General features: G+C 42.7%; 1 protein-coding gene across 2 annotated transcripts in view; it reads left to right on the plus strand.

Annotated features, from left to right (window-relative positions):
- The window catches only part of SMARCAD1 (SNF2 related chromatin remodeling ATPase with DExD box 1), a 690,140-nt gene that overhangs the window by 49,268 nt on the left and 615,204 nt on the right, over positions 1-25,668 (plus strand). Inside the window, exons 2-3 of one of the 2 annotated variants that reach the window (XM_069238053.1) lie at positions 3,556-3,691; positions 9,645-9,824. In XM_069238053.1, coding sequence (XP_069094154.1) covers positions 9,701-9,824 — 124 coding nt within the window. In that variant the 5' untranslated portion in view covers positions 3,556-3,691; positions 9,645-9,700. The remainder of the gene's footprint in view (positions 1-3,555; positions 3,692-9,644; positions 9,825-25,668) is intronic. The other variant, XM_069238045.1, reaches the window with a different exon arrangement.

A 25,668-nucleotide genomic window follows, 5' to 3' on the forward strand; every position in this document is an offset into this window, starting at 1 on the left:
GAACCATACACAACTCTCCTTTTGTTACTTGCCCTGTTCTCAATCTCAGGTGCATATTCAAATTCCTATTTTCTGCTTCAGCTTCTAATCTCATTCGCATCTCTCTAATTCTTCAGAATTTTTCACCCTTCGGCGAGGGCATTTAACAAGGGAAAGGGCCTTTAATAGCCGGTAGAGCCTGTTACAGTGGGTTCTAAGGCTATTAGAACATTCTGCCACTCAGGGCAGAATGTTCTATTTAAAAAAACAAAAAACAAAATCCCCCCGGGCTCCGTGAGGCTTTGTTCACAGCTGCTGATGTGAACAAAGCGAACATTGGAATGTTGGCACTGCGGACTTTTACCGGCCAGTAAAAGCCCGCAGCACTCCATTGTTTTCAATGGAGCTGCCAACTTCCAATGTTCTAATACTTAGTAAATTCACGCTCCTCTTCACTCAAGCTGCATACATGCTTATTTTTAGTCGCATTACACCTTACGTTAGGTTGTCCAATCAATGTTAAATATTCAAAATAAGTTACACTATTCCTATGTTCCTCTGATAAAGAAAGTTCTTCCAGCAAATATTCGATTACAGAAATTCTGAATTATGGAAAACACTAACAAAGACATTACAGAATAAATTGTTCAAAAAGGGCAATTGAAAATATGTTGCCCCCCTCTGCAGCAGAGCAAAGAAGATATGTGCACACACACTTATACCATTCCTAATATTATTGTACTTCCTTAAAAAATATATCTTTTCCTTTTTACTACCTACTGATATATCCCTATTTGTTAACTTCTTGTGTACTATTTTATTATGTATGGTGGTTAATTAATCTGGTGAAGGAGAAATTCACACAATCAGATAAATTAAACTCCATAATAAACCAACAAGAATTATATGTATAATCAATGAAAATACACAAAAAATGTCCACCGCGTGCTGCCATCTTCGTATTGAGGGCTACACAATATCCTAGCTTCTAAAGGTACAAAATCAGGAATTAAATATATTTTTTTATTTGTTTCATGTTCTGCGAATGTTCTCTTTATTATCTCACCATGTAGAATTCAGGAAACCCTGTTGTCTTCGTCTGGCTACCTGAGGTAGAAAAGAAAAATCAATTCTTGTAATGTTTTTTCAAAATCAGTTCATCAAACTTATACTAAAGTTCAAGGTGGTTTTTCTGGTGACTCTTCAAAGATGAACTGACATTTTGTCAAGTCATAGACTTCTACATCTAACACTTCATCTGCCGAGATTGATGCTAGATTAGTCCACTCAGGAGATGTACTAACTATTTCCAAAATACAATTCAATTGTCTCTGCTTTTATCTAATGTATTCTCATCTCTGAGACTTCCAGTGAAAACTATTATTGCTTCTCATAGATACAGGTCACTTGTCTCCTTGATGTACATTCCCAGCATCTGTTATGATTACAATGAGCCCTCTCCTGATAGTATAGCTCTAAGCAATTCTTGTGGACATGTTTCTGCACCAATACCCAGTCTATGTGCTGTAGTGTGGGGCACTGGACTACTTTTGTTGATTGAGTTGCCAGATCCACCTGATAAGAGACACATTTCATCACATCAGCCAGACCTTTACAATAATCCAAAACGTATTGATATTAGTGATACGAGTGCTGCTAAATGAACACATGCAATTTGCATGGCCTGTCCCATGAGGATTTCATGACGAGAGAGAATAGTCTTTTTAGTTTAAGTGCTTCTGATGCTGATGAGTATATGAGGAAGAGTGTCTGCGTGTTTCAATGTTGTTGAGGCACACACCTTGGTGAGTTTGGACTTAACTGCGCCACTCATCTTTTTCAACCACAGAAGATGCTTCTGGTCCGTTACTGCAGTTAAACATTTGCTCAATTTGTAATGCGTAGATAAATTCAAGATTTCATTTTTGCAATCAGTGCCCTTCTCTGTCTCAACTGAAGCAGGCATGTCTCACTTCTTCTTATTAATTATATTAACAAAAGTTTGGCTACAATTATACTGTCAAATCTCCTGGTTGGGTAGGCTTCCAACCATCAAGAAAACAGGACAACTGTCACTAGAATGTATCTGAGCCAGTAGTATCCGGGCATCTCTGAGGTCTGAATGGTCCTTCCGATTTGCCTATATGACTCATAATAACCAGTGTATGTGATTGTGATTATTTCACGAGTTACACATCTTTGCATAAATCCTTAGCTACATATCTGAATTTTGTACTGTACCAGTATATGTACCATACACACTGGAAAGTATGGTGTTGATAGTTTATAAAGCATACTTATTTTGAATCTAAATGAATATTCAATACAAATATCCAATTCATTTATACATCAGTTATAATTTCTGCACCATCTTAATTATTACAGTTTATGAGCTTTAGAAAGAAATCTTTGTTACTAGATAATCAACTTTAAAGATAGCAGAATTTCCATTTAACACATCATAATTTTTTTAAAAGATTTAATTAGCTTTGCCTCGCTTGAACCCATAAACCAATTTTGGTTAGAAAAACCTGAAAATTTAATTAATTACATAAATAATCTACTGCTATCCTTACTTTGGATTCCTACACCGATGTCCTCATCCGATAGAATCATCATTTTTCAAGTGATATTTAAATCACAAAGTCCTCATGTAAGTGTCCCAAATATAAAATATATCTACAACATCTAGATAAAAACAAATGTAACAGTGTTTAAAGATTAAAAAAAGAAATGTCTGCACCGACACCACTGTCCTACAATTGTAAGTAATATGAGGACACCTCTCCCATGTTTGTAGCATTAGCGTTAGTCACTCACCTTACTTTTAAGTTCATCCTCTAAATTCAGTACCACCTTACGTGCAAAATATATTTAGCTGAATTATGTTCTTTCCAACAGTACTTTAAAATGCAGCTCATAACCTAAATGTGTTACAGGATGAATCTGAAGAACCCCAAAATGTTTACTTCACCCTTCACAATTGATGCTCTGAAATGTAGAAGAAATAGATATTTCATCATTAGTCTCAGTGTCATGTGGAAAGAAACCAGAGTAGAGATGCAACTATTACAAGCTTCATACAGTATCCGTCAGTTAATAGGGCAAAGCAGCAGTACACCATTTCAAAATTCACAGATCTCATCCTCATCGTTATTTATTTTTTAATAAATTAACTATGCTCAATTCATCGCACTACTGTAAATGTTGGAACATAATGTATCTGTACTGTATACTTAATTATATATCACATCGCTGGTTTTCTTAGGCATTTACAGTGGTTTTTATAAACATACAGATGCATGTGGAATAAAATGCATACTTTTAAATCCTGTTTTTATCACACTTGTCCGTCTTATTCCATATGTTACACATTAATGTCATATTCAAATAACTATGTCTCTTCTCCCACATAAATAGCTTTCAGCAGACACAACCTTTACTGTATCTGGTTCGAATCACTTTTTAACAAAAAAGCAATAACAATGTTTTGTGAAGTTTCCTATTCAAAAATGTGAATACTACATGATAACCGTGCTCCACTCTCTAAATTACTTGATAATTGCTTGATTACAGAGTCACCATCGAACTCAAATTACAACCAACTTTCCTACTATAAAGAAAAACGCAGCCAAATGTTGCAAGGCTATCTCTCCCAGCAGTGTACCAGTCCATTCTCTTGCTTTGCTGTACTTATAGCCTCTTTGTGCAAGTAAGCATTATGCATCTCATTAACTAATAAATTGGTGTTTTTAGATTTAAAAAAAAGTCTCTAAATGACTTTCCTTTTTGCTAAATTAACAAAATTAAAATATTTACTATTTATAACCACTATATGCATTGTTATTTATCTGAATATATTTCTATTTATTTCATATCAGATATTGTCGGGCCCTTGTGTATATACGTATTTTAATAAATGCAGATCCACTTCCGTAAGGAATCCTATTTTTACACACCAATGGTTTTCACTACGTTTCTTTTTCTTTGTACTGTTCGACAGTTATACTAAGTATACAACAGTAGTCAAACTGATGACAATATTTGCATCTTTGTATACCTTTGCACCAAATCTCACTATAGATCCTCAAACAATTAATTAGACACCACCTTGATATATCACACATTTCTTGGTTTTTCTCAACAAACGCAGGACTTGGCACTAAAACCTGTATTTTATTTGTACTATGCACTAACTTTTTATGTGTACAGTGTATATCTAACTCGCTACAACATTGACTACTCAATCCATGTTCAGCAGCGGGTAGCCCTAAAGAGTTGCCCATAAATGTTTGGGCTTCAGCTAAATATATTCACCTTCTCTTTTGTGGCAAAATCAATAATCCACACCCAAAATAAGCAAGTCTAATAGCAGTAGGTTATGTTTCTTTGATTCAGTTTACATTTAGTTAGTGCAATTGTTTTTTTTTTCTAACTTAACAAAGAAATAGTTTTCAATATCGGGCTCCTCCTTTTGTGGTGTTGATCAGGTGGGATTTGAGTACCCTACACTATCTGGTAAAGGCATCATAGCAGCTTGCATTATAGCTCTATACATACAAATAGTTTGTATTGACCCACATGAAAGGGTTTGTGTTACATTAAAAATTAGAATTTGGGGCATAAGCGTTTGGCAAAATTTATGGTGATATAAGAGGATCATACAAAAAAATAATTTATTTCTGTGATCTGTTAGCCCATATTAGAGCCGTAATATGATTAGCTTAAACTAAAAGCCAATACTCGTGTTCCAAATTTAATCCATGTATAATTGTATCTAACTTGTCATTCCACCAGGCCTCTTTATGTCTTCACCTTCTCTCCCCCCACCCTTTCGTCCTTGGGTTTCATGTTAAACATTCCATATTTTAATATCTTTTGCCAGGTCTAAAATATGTACCGAATTGAAAACAGTTGCCAGTGGGTATGTGCCTTCCTTATTTCAAAGTATGTGCTCTTTGAAATTCTAATAGAGCAACCTAAATAAATCTCCAAACAGACACACTGTAAGATAGAAACACAAAATTTAGAGTTGCAGTTATTAAAATTTTGAATTTGATATGTATGTTGTGTTTTACTTGGGTGAGTTGTTTGATCTATTCAAAACAATTTTGCAGCTTATGCAACTGTTCACATGTATGAGCCATTTGAACAAATAGGTAGCCAGATTTCATTCACTGATTTGTTTGTAAATCTGATGCTGTCAATTGGATGTGATAAGTTCTGTAGTGGTTTATCTTGTCTACATTTGTTATTTGTTAACGATATCCAATATGTTTGATGCTATCCTTATGTGACTGCTGAAAAATATTCAAACAAGATTTATTTACTAGTCTGGATTAAGTTATTACTCTAACCTTATCATCAAATTGTCTTACTAAACTACAGAGAGAGCTCTACATTGTGAGATATATTGTTAAAGAATCCAGGGTACAAAACAAGCTCAGACAAGGGCCACCCGAGGGGAGCAGTAAATCGACAATAAAATGTACTCCTAGTGCGATTTACTTTTAACCCAGGTGACTGACTCGTTCCAGGCGTGCTTTCTCTTATAAAACCACATAAATAGTTTGCTGTAAGGCAGCCAAACTAGGCCCCCATCACCGCTCCCACACTTGTTGATACAGATTCTGTTGATTAAAATAAATAATTTATACAAACTTAATGAATTCCAGTATCCTCTCAGCATGGTTCTAATAACACGCTGACCTCACAAAGGTGAATTTCTTCAATGCACGGATTCCATTACGGTAGACTATAATTGTGTAAAGGCTTTTACCATATAATTTTGCCAGTACAAAATTATTCTCCCATACTATGTCATACAGTCTACTTATGACATTCCTAATGCCCTTGTCTTATAGTTATTACAATACTCTCGATTTTTCTTTGAAATCCTCATTCAGTGCGCTGATCCCAGAGATGCTAGTTTTACAGAGGGATTTATTTCACATGGACACATACCTATTCTTTAAAGCTCAAAGCATTCCTCAGTTCCCATTTTTGGAATCCTATGTGCAATGTCTGCTTTGCATGTTTTATTTAGTCAATTGGTATTTTACATAATCAGTGTTCGTAATTAGTTGACATAATGCCTCCTGATCTTATTGTGCAAAATCCATTACAATAACTTTTACACCTATACGTGCTTTCCTTAAAATAATTGAAAGATCTTTCTCCTGTTCGCAAAGTGCAGATATTTGGCAGTCTTAATTTGTGAGTTTTTATACAAATAAATATTCTCCTAATCATTCATTTTAATGGATTAAAACCATTATCACTGTGTAACTGAGTAATAAAATGTGATTTTCTTTTTTTCTTCTTCCAAACTAATGTCATCCTTACTGTTTGGTGATTCTGCAATTGATCTTAACTCTACACACATTCATCTGACTCCAAACTAGGTAATACTTGGATGCTTCCTCTCGTACCTCATGTTTCTCCAGGGCGGCATTGTTTCTGTTTGTCACTCAGCTGCTGCTCTCTAGTCTTGTCTGTCTGTAGGCCAAGTGACTGCTCTAAATCTCTGTGCATCACTGCTCCAATGGCGACATGGGTGTTATGCTTAGATGCTCACTTACAGCTCATTATCTCTTTCCAATTTCTGTTATAATTTGTGCTAAACTTTCCATCATTTACTTTCCTTTGAGAACTGATCAGGCCAATGGGCTGGAGAGCTAAGAGAACATGTCTGCCATCTTTAGCATTCCAGCAACTCCCTCCAGTTACTGCATACGTGACCGAACAGATGTTGTCTGGTTTGTGTCATTTCTTGGCAACAATTCATTCTATTTTGTACTGAATGGGCATGACTTTGACATATCAAAGTACTGATCATCAAATTGAGCAAACAAAATTTAGTTTGAAAGACATTTTGGCTATGAATAAGACAACCATTTTGAATGAGTTCATTAACACTGTGGACTTCTTTCTTCACCTTAACCATGCCTGTTACACTTGTGTCTTGTTCTCTTTTGCATGAGAACTCTTTCCTTGAGCATATATACATACTTTTGATGTGTTGCCTAATTTGTTTGTGGGCCTTTTTCTTGGCACTCAGCATTTACTGGCAACAGAATTTCTAAGTATTATTACCATTTAATTACTTAGTACAATTTACTTCTGTGGAGTGGCTGATTGCATGCACACCCTAATGAGTATTTAACTTATTCAGAGCGTCTTTGTAGTAGTATATATCTCGTTTCAATTACTTCAGAGCACTAAGTGAAATGCAAACTTTGGGAGTTAGAATCCACTTGGTGAAAGGAAGAGCTGTTTCCTTTATACTTCAGTCACTGCTGTGAGAGGTGAGAAGTTGAGTTGAATGCACAATACAGTCATGTAGTTTCCAGGACTTTCCTCCTAAGGTTGTAGTATTTTTGAGTCAGTGAGTTCCACATTTAAGTCCATAGGAGCACAGGGCGTGGCCTCCATATTTTGTTCCATCTGAAGGAGATATTTAAAAAACGGTTTCCCTTTTCTTATCACAAGTCTGTTAAGCACAAAGTGGGTGGCTGGTTTTCACAGGTGTCCTGGATTTGTGCCCCAATTAGTTGTATTGAAAACCAGCGAAGGGTTTTTCAAGGGTGCCTCTGTGGTCACATGTATGTTTGATTCCAGAGCCTCTGAATCCTGCCCGAGTTCCTGTGCAAAGCTACGATAAACAATCTTACAATGGTCAAAGGATGTCCGCAAAAGGGCGCTCTCTGGTGAACTCTTTTGTGTGCTCAGTAAGGAGGAGCAAAAGGATTCCCTGGAGAAGGAGAGATACAGGTTGCCTCCATTGTATGAGATTGGATTTAAATATCACTCCCAGGTTCTTGAATTTCAGTAATGAAATGTGACGCTTCTGGGTTGGGCTACTCAAATGGCCATGAGGTGCATTCATGTCCTTCCATAACAAAGATCTCTGTCTTGGGTAGTTCAAGGACAGGAAGCTTGCATCCAGTAAGATGCATGATCCAGACACATGGATATGCTTTTCTTATGTGCTCCTTGGTGAAAGTGCATTTGAGTGTCATCTGAGTAAGTTTGGAGGTTCACCTAGTACAGTTCTAGAACCTGCACCAGAGAGGTTATGTAGATGTTGAAGAGCACTGATGGCACGTATGGCCTCTAGGGTATACCATATTACATTTTCAAACTGATTCAATGGATCCCATTTGGATTTGATGGTGACTGGAGAGGAAGGACTAAATACATTCCAAGGTGGGGTCAGCGCTCAGTCAATTTTTTGAGCTCGCTTAATTGTGTGTCTTGGTCTAAAGTGTCATAGGCAGCTGAAAGTGCAAATAGAGTAAGTTCTATCATCTTGTTTTCTTCTGAGGTTGCTGACAGTGAACACTAATGACATCTAGTTTGTGTTTACCCATCTCTACCCTTCCTTCTCACAGTTCTGAGTGAGTGTCCTTGGTGCTATCGAATTGGACATTAAAGTGAGAATGTCAAGGTCTGGCAGGTAGGGTGCTTCAAGGTGGACCCCTAATTAAATACGTTCTGTGCTCTTTCAGTGTTAGTTTGAGTACAAGATCAACATTGTCTTGGTTTAAAACCTGCCGCTTTCATAGGGGACATGTCTTTCATACTTTAACATTTACTCAAGTTTGCTTCCAGCCCTGCGGATATTCGGACAGACCATAAAGTAGACTGTTGAATTGGAATAGAGAATACTGCATCAAATGTGCTCTGAATAGCTATGCGTACATTGTGTTATTATCAGGTGTGACACAAGTTCTCTAATGTACTTACGACCTTACCAAGCCCTAGGTTGATCAGGTGTTATTGATCAGAGATTACATGTACTGTAAATGTTTTCTTTGCTTAAAACATATAGTGGTTCAAACACTAGGATCTCTTTACTTAACAAGAAATGTTATTCTGTGAAGAGAAAGAAACTCAAATGTTTTTCTCTCTCAAAGCACACCGGTTGGTCATATGCAAGCTTTTACAAAACTGCACCTTAGCCCTCATATCTGCCAATCCTTTGGTTTCACCATGCTGTATAACCACGCTGGATAAAATGCAAGACTGCTAGCCTTGAACATGAAAGTTATTTTTAGTAAAGAAGTAAACATAACTTCTAAATTAAAATACTAAAATGGTTGACAATAGCTTAAGCGACATCAGTAGAAACAACCAATAAAATTTGGTTCAGTAGGAAATAAAGGCATGTGGCTGAGCTTACATCTGTTTTAATGCCATCAGTACCTCTAAAAGGAGATGTCACTCAGCACAGTGGGCAACTTTTATCTAGTGATGCAACACGCTGAGATCTGTTTATTATTTCAGTTTGGGCGTGAAAGTCCAAGTGGGCTGACTGTGCCAAATGTTAGGGTTATCCAAATGGGATTAAGTTGCATATGGTGGATCTAAATAGGTATTGCTTAAACAGACATTAGGTTCTCTTGAAAAGCAGTCATGGATCTGACCCATGTGGGTTAACATGAACACTACTGCTTAGCAAAAAGGTTTCTTTGAAGCAAGTGTTTACGAAGTGATAAATACAAAAGGGTATTATTTCAAGATGTTTCTTGATCACCTGACATTGGGTGGGTCAGATAGAAATAATCTGAGAGATCTGTATGCCTTTCTTATGTTCTTGGTATTCTTTTTGTTATCATAAAGTAGTTGTTGTCTTACTCATCGTAATGTTCTTCTTTCCCCAGGCCCGGCATCTATTATTGGGGTGTAGTCTGACTTTGTTCCCTGTGCCAAAAACACAATGAGTCTTTTTAACCTGGACCGGTTTCGATATGATAAGTCAAACAGCAGCAAGGAGTCTCTTTCCTTGGCTGGTGAAAAAAATCAGACTGAGAACCGCCCCGCTACCCCAGATTTGGAACAAGGTGAGAAAACTGATGAACCCCAGACAAATGTAAATTTTGCAGAACATATAGTTTTTTTTTATTTGTGTTTGGTTCTTATTGGAGTTTGTCAATGTGCTTTAAGACTATAGGTTGTGGGAAAGCTGTGTGGTGCAGGGGTGGATCGGATTTAAACATATTGGACAAAACATATTTAACACATTTTAATGATCCTACACACTGCATAGTTCATTTTCTCATACTGAAACATGACAATTTACATATTATACATGTGTATATAAAAGATCTTTTGAGTTTTGCTAAATACCTTGTGGCCAAGTGGGATTTATTGCCCACAAGCTTCTTTGCACAGGCACTTGTTCTATAAGAAAATTACCAGTGTTGAGATGAGGTGCTGTTATCTAATCAATGTATTGACTGTTGTTAAACCCTCTGCCTGAAATGATTTCAATTCTTGGTTTGCTTAATGGGCATAAAAACCCTTACACAGAATATAGTAATCTACAACATTTAGATTAAAATATGTAGCCACAACAAGGTTAAGCCAAACAAACATTACCTTACAATAAAACAGCATTTAGACTTACAAGATGTTTCCCCGAGTTGGTGGCTTTACCAAAGAAGGTTCATTTAAAAAGTTAACGATGCTGTCGCTGGTCAACAAAAAGCCTGGACTTTAATGATCAAAAGCCCCAAGCTCACATGGCGCACACACCTAAATAATATTGGCAGTTGAGTAAAATGTGTAATCGAGGCAAATAAGCAGTGCCTTTTCCTTCATCACCCTCACAAACCACCCTGGATTTATGTCAGCTGCCCAACATAAGAAAATGTAATCTAGATGGAGATCAGGGAACAAATGACTGTTGCCACAAGTTCATTTTAACTAGCGAGTCCCTGGATTTGTAATGATCAAATACTCCTCAGTTAGCAACCACTCTTCATTTATTTCTAAATCTGTAAAACACGTTCCTCAAATGTGACTTTTTCTATATGGTGCTCGTGCCAGAAGGTATATCTAGCATACATACTTTTATGTTATTAATATTTGCTTTTCAGCGACGGGCACAGTTAACCCTCAATAAATGTAAGGGCTTTAATACAAATGCTAAATGATGTAACAGTTTGACAATACTCAGGATTGACTAAAAAGTAATTAGTTGCCGGATAGGCAGACACTCCCAGGAGCAACTATCAAGTTTAAGTCATATGACTTAAATCATTTCTCATTGTGGAAGACCAAGAGCAGCAGCTTGCAGTGTCATGTCCTCAATAATAGAAACAAGCTTTGTCAATGTCAAGAAGTCTGGCTAATAACAGACTTATTCTTCGGTGACTGGTGAGCTTAAGCACCCAAATATTCATTTTACATACAATCTGTCTGTCTCAACAAGCATTTGCAATAAGAATTAAAAGAATGAAAGTAGAAAAAAGAAAATGTGAAGCCACCTAAACATGGCAAACATATATTACAAATAAAAAATAACATCAAATATAGCAGCGGGTGGCTGTCTTGCAGTGGTATTGTGCATAGTTATTTTAAAGTTCCAACATGACCGCCCAGTTCAGAAGCGCTCTGTGGCCAGTTTGGAGCAGCAAACCATGAGACTCACTGCTCAGTCCAAGATGATCAAGTAAACATCATAATGGGTAGTCATCCAGGATTAGTACTCTAGATAGGGTACTGTTGTACTGAACCCAGATGTCTCACATAGTGTTTCTAAACACAGTGGCCATATTCTCATGGTACATCAATGATTCTTTGTGGATAGTTGATGACTGCTTAGTTTAGAAGTGGTGGCCACATGAGATGAAAATGCATAGCAGCTGTAATGGCAACTGAATGGACTGGTAGCCGTGTCAGAGGAACTGTAGTACTCTGCAAAAAAAAGTACAATTACTTTTATAATTTCTAGAAAAGGAGAAATTTGATAAATAAAGGTCTTGTCCACCATCCTTGGATTGAAGCACACTTATGTTTTGACAATTGTGCACATGTGATTTAAGTGCTGTCACAGAGTAGTTGAGCCAGTCATATTAACCCAAAGTTTGTCAAAGGGGGTGACCAAGACCAAACCCTTTACTACTAACATAATTCTTGTGAATTCATATAACAAAATATCTATCTATAGGTTTTCACAAGCTTAATAATACTTATCCTTTGAAAAGACCTATAGTTCTTAATAGCCAATGGCTATAAACCAATCAGGCCCATAGCCTTTATGTTCGTTTGTCACTATGAGAAACTAAAGCCTGCTATATTGAGCATAAGCTTTCCTACAAGCAAACCATCAAACTATAAATATGTATACAATTACAGTTGTACAACCAATATATAAATTCTCTTTGGGGCCTAATAAGGTTTCTAACAGTGCAGATCTTCTGCATCCTTGGTTTGGCAGAAGGGAGATCTAACACCAAAACTCTTGCCTAGTAAGGTAAATTGTGAGATTTATCTTACCAAATATCTATTTATGTACTTTAGCACAGTGTAATAACCATCTTAAAGGCATGTGGTTTCAACATATAGCTTGACAGAAATATGAGACCTACTACCTTTTGTCATACATTTTTTAAATAAACAGATAAGACCTATGGCATCTGACATAGCTTTACCCAGTGAACTAATCGGGCCTAGAGCCTTCATTTTCGGCTTACCTCCATTGCCAGCGCATACTTATTGATTTAAGCATACACTTTTCCACAAGGCTCCCATCAGTCGGTCAAACAATTGAGAATATGTGCAACATTACAATTGGTAAAACAATGTACTATAAGTACCTGCTAGACTTTTAGCCTCAGATTCCTTACCTTAAAATTACCCGTAGGCACCAGACTGGACCTGGAAAATGTTCATGACAGTACCCCTGTGCCGGTAGGTGGCCTTGTTAGCTCCTTTTGGCATCATTGGCATAGTCTAAGCCTGAAGTGATTAGCACGGTGCCTATATAAGGCTACGCCAACATGCTGTCAGATTTGTATGGAGTAAACTCATTCATTTTTTGAATGACTTTTTTTGACGTTTTGTCCAAGACTTGTGAGATTTTTTTCGTGGTGTGTCAGGAGAGCTGGCTTCAGGCCTTGTGACCCGTGTCACTGACATGACAGTGACTGACACAAATCTTGTTTGCCTATTGTGCCTGGAGCATGGCATCGATGCAGAGACCTGCGTCCACTTCTGCACCATGCACTCTAAGGCCTTGAAGGAGTGGTCTACCAAGCTCCTTGCCACTCGACGTGCGATGCTGTGATGGTCTCAATCCCGGTTGAGAGGAAGGTCCTGGGATCGCTTGTGGAGCCATCGATCTTCGTCCAGTCTAAGACATCTGGGTGTTCAGGTAAGTCCCACAAAAAAATTAAAAGTAAGAATTTGAAGAAGTCTTTGACTTTATCCCGCTTGTCACAGGCATCTGACGAGAGGAGGGAGTGCTATCATTCAAGTCCTGACTGAACGATTGAGCCTGCGCCAGCTCCATAGCCCCCAGACTTCCCGGAGAAACTCCCACCCATCTCCACAAATTTTATGAGGCCATGCACGTTCTATTTAGGTGGCCTGTAACTGCTGGCACCCTTTCAGGCCCTGCTGGTTCCGGAGGGGCCCCTACTTGTTCACCGCTGGCAGGTACGCCCCCACGCCATTCAGGCCCTTACTTCCACAGGTAGTTTCAGACTGGCGCCTGTCATACCACCTTGAGTGTCCCTGGTGCCGGTCCCCAAGTTGATAATCCTGGCGCCCTCCGGCGGCGATGTCCCCATTTTCATCCCTGACTGTGACGTGGACTGACTTCGCACAATGCCAACTGGAGCCTTGCCCTCTAGATCAGAGCCGGAGCCCTATTCCTATGGACTAGGACTTGGGGAAGATTGGTTCGGGCCACTGGACCCTGAGGAATCCCAGCCCTAGACCCCAACATGGACTGATTTTAGGAATTCACAGACGCCAGTGGACTGGACACCTCCCCAGCTACTGCCATGGTCTCCGTTTCTACCATGGCAACGGAGGAGGGAGTTTCTTTTGCTTTGATGTTGCGAAAGGTGGCCGAGATCCTGGACCTAAGCCTGACCTCAGTGGCAGTCGAGACTAATGTTTTGACAGAGGTGCTTCAGCTGGGAGTGACCCACTCTGAACAGCTTCTTTCTTTATATTAAGCCCTTGTGTACTTCCTGCTTGGGAACTGGTCCAGGCCCAGCACAAGGGCCCCTGTGAACAGGACAATGCCCTGCTGCCATCGTCCCAGGAGAGCAGCAACTTACCCCGAAGAGCTTCTGGTCCAAGCCTCCACTTCGCGTGTAAACCTGTTGCATTTCCTAACACTCCATCGGATAGGTAATCCAAGACGCTGGACAATTTAGGCAAGAAAACGTTTGCTTGCACCAGCCTGGCATTGTGGTCCCTGATCACGGCATGTCTTTTGGGCCGTTACTACCATGCAGTGTGAGATTCTGCTGGGCATGTGCTGCCCATGGTCCCCGAGGAGATCTGGCCCATATTCCCCAAGCTATGGCAGACTGGAGAGATGCAGCCAAATTCATGATCAGATTTGGGCTAGATATGTCGGACTCACGAGGCAGAACGGTTTCTTTGTATGTGACCTTATGGCGCCGCGCCTTGGTGAGAACTACTGGCTTTTCAGGGGATGTCCAAGCCTCGCTTGGTGGACTCATCGCTGGAGCACTTTTAGGATAGCAGAGCTACCCCTAGGTATTTGGGCCTTTCCATGACCCTCTTTAACCAGAGTCTGCCATTTTCTCCTTTTGTAGCCTCGGAAGGGGCTTCTAGCCATGTCGTTACCCGCACAGACACCAAGACACGCGAGCTCCCTAAACTCTGCATGACCAAGCATGCAGTACATCCAGGCCCTGTAGGTTGAGCACCCAGAGGTCAGGCCCCAGCCTCCAAACCTCTTTAGTTCGCCCTCCAACCATCGTGGGCAATCATTGTAAGGCAGAATATGCCATCACCTGCACCACTGGAGGTTGATAAGGTTGGACCACTGGGTTCACCAGATTGCTCAAAGGGGCTTCTCCCTCCCCTTCGTGACTACCTTTTCACCCATGCCATCCACTCACGATAGGCTGATGGAGGGCCATCTATCCTTACTTGTCCAGGAAGTGGTGACTTTCTTTGCCAAGGGAGCGTTAGAGAGAGTGCCAAAGCCAAAAGTAGGTTGTGGTGGTTGTTCCTGCTACTTTCTGCCTCTCAAGAAGGACGGATGCCTTTGTCCTATTGTAGAACTGCACCCTCTCAATTTGTTGCTCAAAAAGGAAGCTACAGACTTGCTCAAGTCCTCTCTGCGCTGGACCTGGGAGACTGGATGGTAGCATTGGACTTTCTGGACACATTTCCACATTCCAGTCCTGCCTGCCCACAGACGCTACTTGCGGTTCATGGTGGGCCACAAGCACTTTCACTTCACTGTGCTCCCCTTTGGCCTTACCGGCGCCCCTCCGGTGTTCACCATGATGATGTTCCGTGGTTGCAGCCCATCAGCGGAGATCAGGGGTACCAATCTTTACCTATTTCAATGACTAGCTGTTGAAGGCAGTCTCTCCAGGCAGTCGTCTCCCACCGCCAGACTATGGCCGACCTCCTCCAATCGCTGGCTTTCACTATCAACGTGCTGAAACCACGTCTGTCTCCCTCTGATACTCCCTTTCATTGGAGCTGTTCAGGACACGGTGCAGTTTCGGGCTTATCCTCCCGAGTCCAGGATATGTATGTTTCAGCCAATATCCTGGGTTTCGGTGAGACTGACTCAGGCTGCTGGGCCACATGGCCTCCTGCGTCCTGCTTGTGACTCATGACCAGGCCTCCCATCTGACAGCGAAATTCTAGTTGGCGCAGCTTCAGTGGAATCTCTGACATGGTCTAGATTTGAGGGAGCTTCACTGGTGGTTAACGAACAGCAATTGGGTCAGCGGCAGACACCTCTCCCTACCCCAACCAGATCTGATAGTGGTGACAGATGCGTCATTCCTTGGATGAGGTGGCTATCTGGGAGAGGTGGAGATTAGAGGATTCAGCTCTCTGGCGGAATCTGGACTTCACATCAACCAAATGGAGCTCCGGGCGACCTAGCCGGCATTGAAAGCCTTTCTATCCTCCATCAAAGGAAAGCTACTGCAGGTGTTCAGACTACACCATCGCCATGTGGTACTGCAACAAACAGGGTGGGGTGACATCGTGGACCCTTAGTCAAGAGGCCAAGCGCCTTGGGACATGGGTGGAGCTTCAGGGCATATCCCTGGTGGCTCAGCACCTGTTGGGCTCTCTGAACTCCAGAGCGGACGTACTAAGCCAAATAATCCTAGTGGATCACAAATGGCATCTCCATCTGGAGGTGGTACAAGGTCTCTTTCAGCAGTGGGAAGAGCCTTGGTTGGCTATGTTCACCACCATCAAGAACATGCAATGTCAGCTGTACTGCGTGCTGGAGTTTCAAAGGTGGATCTCACTCAGAGATGCTTTTTGTCTCAAGTGGAGCTCAGGCCTCCTGTTAGTCTATCTGCCCGTACCACTCCTGCCCAGAGTTCTCAAGAAGATGAGGAATGACTGGGCCCAAGTCATCCTTGTGGCCAGACTGGGTTCGGAGAGTTTGGTACCACAAGCTGTTGAGCCGGACCATCAGTCCTCAGATTAGACTCCTTCAGGAGGATCTTCTGTCGCAGCAGCAGGGAAGGGTTCTCCACCTGAACCTGTGAATGCTCCGGTTTCATGCATGGAGATTGAATGGCAACTGTTGACAGCTTTTCACCTTCCTCCTGAAGTCTGCAGTGTTATCTTGGCAGCCAGGCATCCCTCCACGGGGACTTACACGCCTGTCACGGAGGCAAATGTGTAGCATAGTGTGCAGAAAAGGAAGTTGACCGTCTTTCTACCCCCCTTTCTCAGGCCCTCCTGTTTATTCTTTCTCTTGCCCAGCAGTTCTCTGAATTGGGCATCTTAAATGGCTATCTTTCTGCCATCCCTGCCTACGGCGGTTGACAGATCAGCCATCCGTCTTCAAATCCTCTGTTGTAAATATGTTTTTGAAAGGTCTTCAACATATGTTTCCACCTTCACCCTTTATCATGCCTCAGTGGGACCTCAATCTCATAATTGTATTTCTCTGTGTGCTCCCTTTGAGACGCTGTATATCTGTCCTTTCAGGCTCCTTACCATCGGGATGAACTTCCTAGTGGTGAAAACATCTGCCCTGATGGTCAGTGAGGTCCAGTGCTGGTCATTTAAGTCACCATACCCAACCTTCCCAGACAAGCTGTTTTTTTTTTTCTTTCACTATAGCTTCCTTTCTGTGTATAGTAGTCACTTACTTTCACGTAGGCCAGTCCTTCACCCTGCCTACTTGTTATGCTCCAACGCATCCTTCTAAGGAAGAGGAGTGACTCCTGTGACTAGGACCCAAAAAAGCTTTGTCGTTGTACCTTGACCGCGCAAAGGATTTGTGGGTGGATGACCAACTGCTAGTGGGGTATGTTGGAGCCAAGAAGGGGAAGGCTATGCAGAAGCAGACTATCTCACGATGGATCATGCTTTGCATTTAAATCTGGTATGCACTGGCCGAGACGCAATCCTTTAACGTTTTGTGTGCTTGTTCCACCAGAACTAAGGCTGCGACCACTGTGTTAGCATGTGGAGTTCTGGTCCTGGACGTCTGCCAGGCAGCGACGTGGGCTTCTCTGCACACATCCACCAAGCATTACTGCCTGGACAGTCAGGTCCGTCGGGATTGGCACTTTGCCCGTTTGGTCCTGCAGGACTTTCTAACGAGCATTTGTTACACAGACCCACCTCTGGGGACATATTGCTTGGGTATCTATTCTATGGTAAGAAATCTGCAGCTGGAAATCTCCTTTGGTAACGCCTAATCTGGTAGAGACTCTTATCTAGCCACATGTTTCTAACCGACTCACCCGGCCTTTCTGCCCTGTGAACAGATGTCTAGGGTCAAGGCTGTTCCCCTTTAATGGCCCTAGTTTTTCACACCAGTGGTGAATGTTTTTCATGGCGCTGTGCTCCTGGCATTGAAAGTTGAGAAAAGAAACAGATCTGCATCCTGGGGTGGTGCCATTTATAGGCACCGTACACGTCACTTCCAATGACGCCATGCAGAGCCCAGAGACACCACCTATCGTCGCAAAGGGGTACTTCTCTCAAAACATTTCCGGATCTAGTCTGACGCCTGAGGATAATTCTTAGGTAAGAAATCTGCAGCTAGATAGTCTCTAAAAGATAGTGTTACTGAAGGCGTGTAACTTGGTCTTTTTAACAATTGTTTTTCATATTATTAATTATTCAGGCCTACTGTATTTGTCATAACCTTCTGATGGAAACTTTAGACTATCACTGGAAGATTTATACGGCATTGCTCCTGTGCACCAGTAGTTGCCACTGTGCGGCTCCACTACGCCACCCCCTTCAGATCACGGCCCCTTCCTTTTTTTTCTGTACCCTTTTATGTGGATCTGAAGCTCTTTTCCACTTTTTCCTTATCAGTTGATGAGTCTTTTTGTTGAAATTCAGCTTTTTTCCAGTGTGCAGGGGATCTATATTCTTTCCCTAAACAGTGTTTGGACCTTGTAGGGACTTAGGGTTTTCACAAACAAATTTTGGGTTGAAGTCATGTCCTGGGAGGAGTGTGCACTTATGAATCCGAAGGTATTCTGGGAATACGAAGCTCTGTGTCGCAAAACACTGTAAGAAGTCACGGAAGTCCAGCTCCTGACTGAAATCAAGCATGTGGACACTTTCTCACTCTCAGGGTATTTCCTGTGACAGGTCTTTGTCTCTGTCCAAGTCTTCCAGTTAGTTGATGTCAAAACGGAAGGACAAGAAGGCCAAGTAGGATCTATCCTGGTCCCATCACTCTGCCAGAGAAGTCGGGGAGACATCAGGATAGCTCTCTGTCTCACACCTGATCCTATGCCAAAGAGCCTATTCCGCAACTGACCATAATGCACCCCAAGTTTCCGGGGCCATCTGCAATATTGCAACTGACTGAGGCCTTTAAAGAGGCCATGTTATGAATCTTTGGCACATTTTCCTCTTCCTTTGAAGTGCCTTCGGCCCCAAAGGAACGACGGAGACCATAAGTCAGGAGACCACTGTCTGGTCTACCTTCTGTGCCATCTGTGCTTCCTGAAACCTTCTCTGGTTCCGCTCCAACATATGACATTTCTAGTCCGGCACCAAATCCACTCTGGTGCCTTTGACATCGATGCTGGATCCAACGTCACTACTGAATGAAGAACCTGCCTATAGAGTCCTATCTGACTCTGAGCCAAATTCGCCTTTGCCCCAATCGATTTTGTGCCTCACAGCAGTACCAGTGCACCCTTTTCCAGTCCAGTCCGACTTTGACAGATCCATGCCTTACCTCAGAATTTCACCCTAGATCTCCAACAACTCTTTGGTCCTGACTCCCATCCGAGCCAACCAGCTTTTGGGGATGACAATGGAGATGATGAGGTTTATTTTCCCCCCACACTATGGTGATGACGACAATCTGTACAATGAGTTGCAGGAGCCCAATCAGTTGGACATTGGCCCTTGTTCTCCCCGTGGGCCATCAACTGAGGAGAGTGCCTTCTTTACTGTGGTGATGATACAGGCCACAGAGCTATTAAGCGTACAGTTGCAAACTATGGAAGTCAAAACTATGTGTTGACAGAAGTTTTGCAACCTGGACAGACTTCCTCTGACCCTTTACTACCATTTGATGAAGAGCCACGTCTTGAGGTTCTTCCTGAAGATGGTGAGCGACAGGCTTTGTCTGAGGTGCAGGGGGATGTTGTTCCAGCTCTTTGCTTCAGTGTACCTGAAAGATTGTCCTCCGGTGGTGATGGGAGATGTGTTCTTGGCGCGGAAGGTCCAGAATGAGTCTGGCGGCGGCGTTCTGGGTGAGTTGAAGATTTTGGTGTTGCTCGTGACTAAGGCTTGGATGACTGTCCTGCGACAGTCTGCTGGGATACATCTGAAGATCTTCTGGAGTTTGCAGAGTGTGTGTCAGCAGGAGGAGGTTACAGAGTTTACCTGGCGGGTCATACATAGGGAGGAGTCAAGGATGATTCCCAAGTTGCGGGCATGCTCGGTTGGTGCAGGGGGGGTGCTGAGGTATATGGGCCACCAGGAGTCATCCACAGCTGAGGTGGCGTTCTCGAAGATGATTAGATCCGCCTTGAGCTTGAGGCAGCTTTCTCTCATCCAGGTCAGGGCGGCTTCCATTCCTGCATGAAATTCCCTTTTGGTTATGTCCGGGTCTTTGTGAGGGAAATGATGAGTTGTGTGTCATCGGCAGAGGGGCCATGTATACGTTAAACAGAGTGGTACTCAGTGAGTATCCCGGAGGAGTCTGGAGATGTAGGGAGGGAGTCTGACCCTCAGCGTCCTCCTGGAGAGGAAGGAGTGGATCCATTCCAGGGCTCTTCTGCGGATACCTATGTCGTGGAGCCTGATGTGCAGAGTGCTGTGGGAGACCATGTCGAAAGCTGCTGAGAGGTCGTGGAGTATGAGTGCTGCGGTGTGGCGGCAGTCTGGGAGTAATCGGATGTCGTCTGTGTCTGCCAGGAGTGATGTCTCCGTGCTGTGATTGCTGCTGAAGCCGGACTGGGAGCTGTCAACGGAATTCTGTAATTGTGCATTGATTGCTTTTTCTAGTACCTTGGTGGGGTAGGGTAGCCGCAAGATGGTCCGGAAATTCTTTAGTTCTGATGGGTCTGACAAAATTTCTTCAGGAAAGGGCTTATTTCGGCATGTTCCACTCCTCAGGGAAGGTGCCCGTGCTGATGGAGCAGCTATTATGTTACGAAGCTCGGGCGATGAACGCACTGGCTCTGATGTATATGTGGTGCGGGCAGGGAGCCCTAGGGGGCTCTGGAGTGGGTGCTGTTCATGATCTTGACTGTTTCCTCCGTGGTGAGCGTGGACTAGTCGTGAATGGTCTTGGTGGGTTCTGAGGGGGGGGGGGATTGGTGTAGGTTCCGGTGCCAGGTGACAGGAAGCTGTCCTGGATCTTGTGGTGGGAAAAGGAGGCGAGTTTGTCGCAGAGGTCCTGTGACGGGAAGATGTTAGTGGCTTTGCAGGGGAGATCTGGCAGCTCGTTGATGACTGAGAAGAGTTCCTGTGAGTTGTGTGCGGAGGAATTCATGCGCTCCCGGAGAGCGTCCTTCCTTGAGTTCTTGATTTTTCTTCGGTGGGCCGCGGTTGCGGCTGTAAATGAGGCGATATCTTCGCTGGATTGGCTCTTCCTCCATTTTTTCTCCAAATGTCTGCGTGTACGCTTTGATTCTTGGAGTTCGGTGGTGAACCTGCTGGCCTTCTTACGTATCGTTTGGCCAATGTTAGCTGGAGCGGGGCTAGAATGTCTGCGCTTTCAGTGATCCATGCGTTGAGGTTATGCGCTGCTGTGTTGGCGTCGTCAGAGGGGTAGGGAGGGAGGGATTTGGCGAGCTATGAGGTGAGTTACTCATTGGTGATTTTGTTCCATTTCCTCTGGGAGGGGGATGGAATAGGGGTCCTGGAGGTGCGCCTGCTGGATGTGGTGATTGTGAAGTGTATGCAGCGGTGGCCGGTCCAGTCTGGGGTGGAGATGGTCTTGATGATGGTCCAGCCACTTGAAGTGAAGATGAGGTCCATTGTGTGTCCTGCCATGTGTGTGGGTGTGGAGACCAGCTGTCTGAGGCCAAGGGTGGCAAGGTTGTCGAGTAGAGCGGTGATGATTGGGTCATTGTGGTCCTCGGAACGGAAGTTCAGGTCGCCGAGGAGGCGGTAGTAGACTGACACCAGGGCCTGGGGCGTAGCGATGTTTACGACATCTATGAGAGCTGGGTGGGGGCCTGTACACCAGGGTGCCGCGGTTGTGAAGAGTTGTGGTTGGAGTGGACCAGGAAGTGAAGGTGTTCCATGGTGGTGCAGTGTTCTTCTTGGATGGTCTTGACACGCAGTGAGGACTTGTGTACGATGGCGAATCCTCCACCCGGGTGGGAGGGCAAGTCTCTCCTTAGGAGGCTGTAACCGTCGGGAATGGCGATGTCTGGACTCGAGGTGGGGTTGATCCAGATATCTCGGTGAGGAAGGTGATGTCCGGTCGGGTGGTGTTGATCAGGTCCGGGAGTTCAGAGATGTTTTGTGGAGCGGATGTTCAGGAGCAGGCAGTTGATGGGGTTGTGGAGGTTGTTGCAGGATGGGTGCAGGAGATGGATGGGTCGCGCGCGCGGCAGGCTGGCGGCGATTGGCAGACAAGTGTAGGACTGGGATCCTGGGAGTAATCCACGTAGATCCTCACAATACCATTCAATACAATGAATAAGGAACCCATATACAATATAATAACCTGGAACGTAAAGGGTATGGCAGGAATAAATAACGTAATAGGATATATGTATATTTAAAACGCCACCACATTCATATAGCAATCCTCCAAGAAACACACATTACACCAGAAGATTTTACGCGGCTAGGAAAAAGATGGGCGGGATTAATCCCAGGGTTGTTGAGGTCATCTTTGACAGGTGGAGATCAGAGGACTCTGCTCTCTGACAGAGACCCATCACCACATGCTAGGGTTGTGGGGACTGTGAAAGCCACCTAGTCTATCGTCCACTAAAGGGAGGCTGGTTCAGATTCTCACAGATAACACCACTGCCATGTGCTACTACAACAAGAATCCCTGGGTGTGGGATCACAGGTCCTATGCCAAGGGGCACTTTGTCTCTGGAGCTGGCTGGACCATTAGGGCAGTTCGTGGTTGTGAACCACCTAATGGGGTCTTTGAACGGCAAGGTGGACAAATTCTGCTAAGGTGGATCACAAATAGCAGTTTCACTTGAGGTGACACAGGGCATCTTTTGCACTGGGGAGAACCCTGGTGAAATCTTTTTTGCATCGCTGTGTCAAAACGTTTGTGTGCTGGAGATTCCACGCAGGCTCTCTCTCTGAGACATATTCCACAGAGTGGAGCACAGAATTCATGTATGCTTTTTCACTGCTAACTCTCCTGTCCCAAGTTCTGAAGACAATCAGAAATAACTGGGCCAAAGTCATCCTAATGACTTAGGATTGGTAAAGGAGAGCGCGGTACCCAAAACTTCTGGATGTGAGGTTCTATCCTCCAGTGCGTCACCTATTTTGGGGGAGGGGTGATCTCCTGTCACAGCACAGGGCCGAGTGCTGCACCTCTGTATGCTTAATATGCACAGTTGACTACATTCCATCTTCCTCCCTGAGTTGTGGATGTCATCCTTGCTGCCAGGTGTCCCTCACCAAAGTCTGTCCGCGCTGGGACAAGATTGTAGGTTGATATGGCACTCGCAAGCTGAGCAGCCATTTCTGTTCAAATAACCTCTTTTGATGAGATTGCTAAAATTAAAAAAAAGTGTGGCTAATAAGTTTCCTCCCAAACCTTTTCCAATGCTACAGTTTGATCTCAGTTTGGTTCTTAATTTACTGATGTGCACTCCCTTCAAACTAATACACAGCTGTCCAATACATCTCCTGCCTGAAGACTGCCTTCTTGTCCACTATAACTTCGGCTCTGACTGAACTGCAAACCTGCATGAGTGAACTCCAAGGTCTCATGGTGCAGATACCCGACAGTATATTTTTCCCAGCTAAAGTGGTGTTGAGGACCTGATCTGCCTTCTCACCAGAAGTTGCCATTGCTTTTCACATTGGGCAGTCAGTCACACATGCAGTGTTCTTCACCACTTGAAGGGGGAGGGGAGACTTAATCGGCTGCAGCACAAAAGTGACTTGAGCTTTTACATTTTTCACACAAGTCACTATCGGGTTGATCATCCGCATTTTGTGGGGTTCTCTGGGTTAGAGAAAATCAAGGCAGTTAAAAAAGGAGTGTATCTTGGTGGATAGTCCCATATGAAGATCTGCTAAGTGCTGGTCAAGAAGCAGCTTCCTGAACATGTTGTAATAAGTATCTTTTTCAGCTTAGCGCTTTTCGTCTAGAAAAACAACAGGAGGAGGACATACAGGGTTCCTTTTCGTTGTTTAAACTGCATCTTTTTATGCTGTTTCCTCCCTTTTCCCCTTGGCTACTGGCTTTGGCAGCAGGCATTTTGACATCAGAACTGTAATAAGTTTAACGGCTGTGTCATTTATTTATTACAGGTGACAAGGGACTTCATAAATCATGAGGGAAGGGATTATAAGAAAACTATAGACAGGCTTTTTAAATGGAATTGCATACTTCCATGTATTGCAACAAAGTATTTCTAGTTAAAAGTGACCTTTTGATTAAAATGAAGTAATGTGAACCCGTAGGGTTGTTTTGTTCAGAAATAACATGGTATACATATATTTGTCTGAGTGGCAAAAATGACTCGATGAAAAAAGCTGAATAAGATAGTGTTACTTTTTTTCAAAGGAAGACGTTTTTGAATTGCTTGTGTACAATCTTACATCAGATCTGCTCTGCGGCAGTAATTGGAGGGAAAGTTTGAATCTCTTTACACCTATTCTGTGTTCATTGCACTGACTCGTTCCATTTTAGTATTCTTTGTAACTTGACTTGCATTGTTTTGAAGGCACTTGTCCGAAGAGTACAAGTTAATTGGGCAGAAGCTTCGCATTACTTGTGCTACTGGCACACCTGCTGTAAATCTGTACTCCGCTTGGAGATTCCAGAGCTTAAAGTAACCACAGATTCCTAAAGGGTATTTTTTTTAATGTAGTGCTACGTTTGTAGAATTCATTACGTGCACAATCTCCTCCTCCCCCGACATTTTAGTATTGCTAAAATTGTGATATCTTATTTTTGGTTGTTTTTTTAAATTTATTTTTATTGGCTAATGGGACTGTAAATTGGCCTTCGTAATGGATGGGAGAGTCCTACGTAAAGTTTGATTATTTGTTTTTGGAATATTTTTTTTCTTGTATACCAAATTCACTTGAAGTAATACAATGCTGTTGGTTGGGATGAGGGTTGACCTTTCAAGGTGTTACATATAAATTAAAGATTTCGCAGCTTTTCTTCTCAACTACATTTCATGTTTTTCTAAAGCTTTCAGACCTGCTTTTAATCACTTTCTAGGTATAAAGATGGAGCATAGCATACAGATAATGCCACATAGTTTACCTTTTGCCACTTAATGTACTGCATATTTATCCTTTGTCATGGTCCCCAGTTAAATAAGCCGTTCACTGCTGTAGAACTCTTTCAAAGTAGATTTTCTTGGCTGGTAGTATAGCAAAATAAAGTCGTGCTTCCAAACCAAATATTTATAGTTACTGCTGTTAAACCAAATATCTACTATTTCTGCAGTTAGATGAAGGTTGGCTAATATGCATTGTCATCTAGTACTGTTCAACCATTGTGTGAAATTCCTTCTTTGAAGAGATTAAGTGCCCTTTAATGACTGTAGCCCTCCTTGCTTCACCTAATGTTTCTTGTTTTATAACCTACGTAGACTGTTTTATTCCGAGATTGACTTAGCAAAAATCTACATATTGGTAAAACATGTAAAACTAGTTTATATGTATGTGACTCAATGGGGGTTGACAAAACCCACTTTCAACATCCGTGAGCTTGCACTTGAAGGGCTTCAAGGTTCATCATGACTGTAATTTCTCTTTTTTTGCAAATCACTGTGGATTTGTTTTTCCCCCACTTTACACCATTCCTAAAGTCTGCCTAATTAGGAAACCTTAATACAGTTATGCCCAAACTTACGAGACGTTCTTTTGAACCAATGCTCAAGTCTGTTCTGAAATTTATTAGCTGAAAAACGTTGTTTTTGCTAGTGGTATCATATGTCCAGCGAGAGAGACATTTTCTTCCTAGTGAATCTTTATCGAGGTTCTGCAAGTATGAGATTGTTTGAAGATAGACCCTAATTTTTAACCAGATCAACC

This window comes from Pleurodeles waltl, chromosome 1_2 (assembly GCF_031143425.1).
Source record: "Pleurodeles waltl isolate 20211129_DDA chromosome 1_2, aPleWal1.hap1.20221129, whole genome shotgun sequence".
Lineage (NCBI taxonomy): Eukaryota > Metazoa > Chordata > Amphibia > Caudata > Salamandridae > Pleurodeles > Pleurodeles waltl.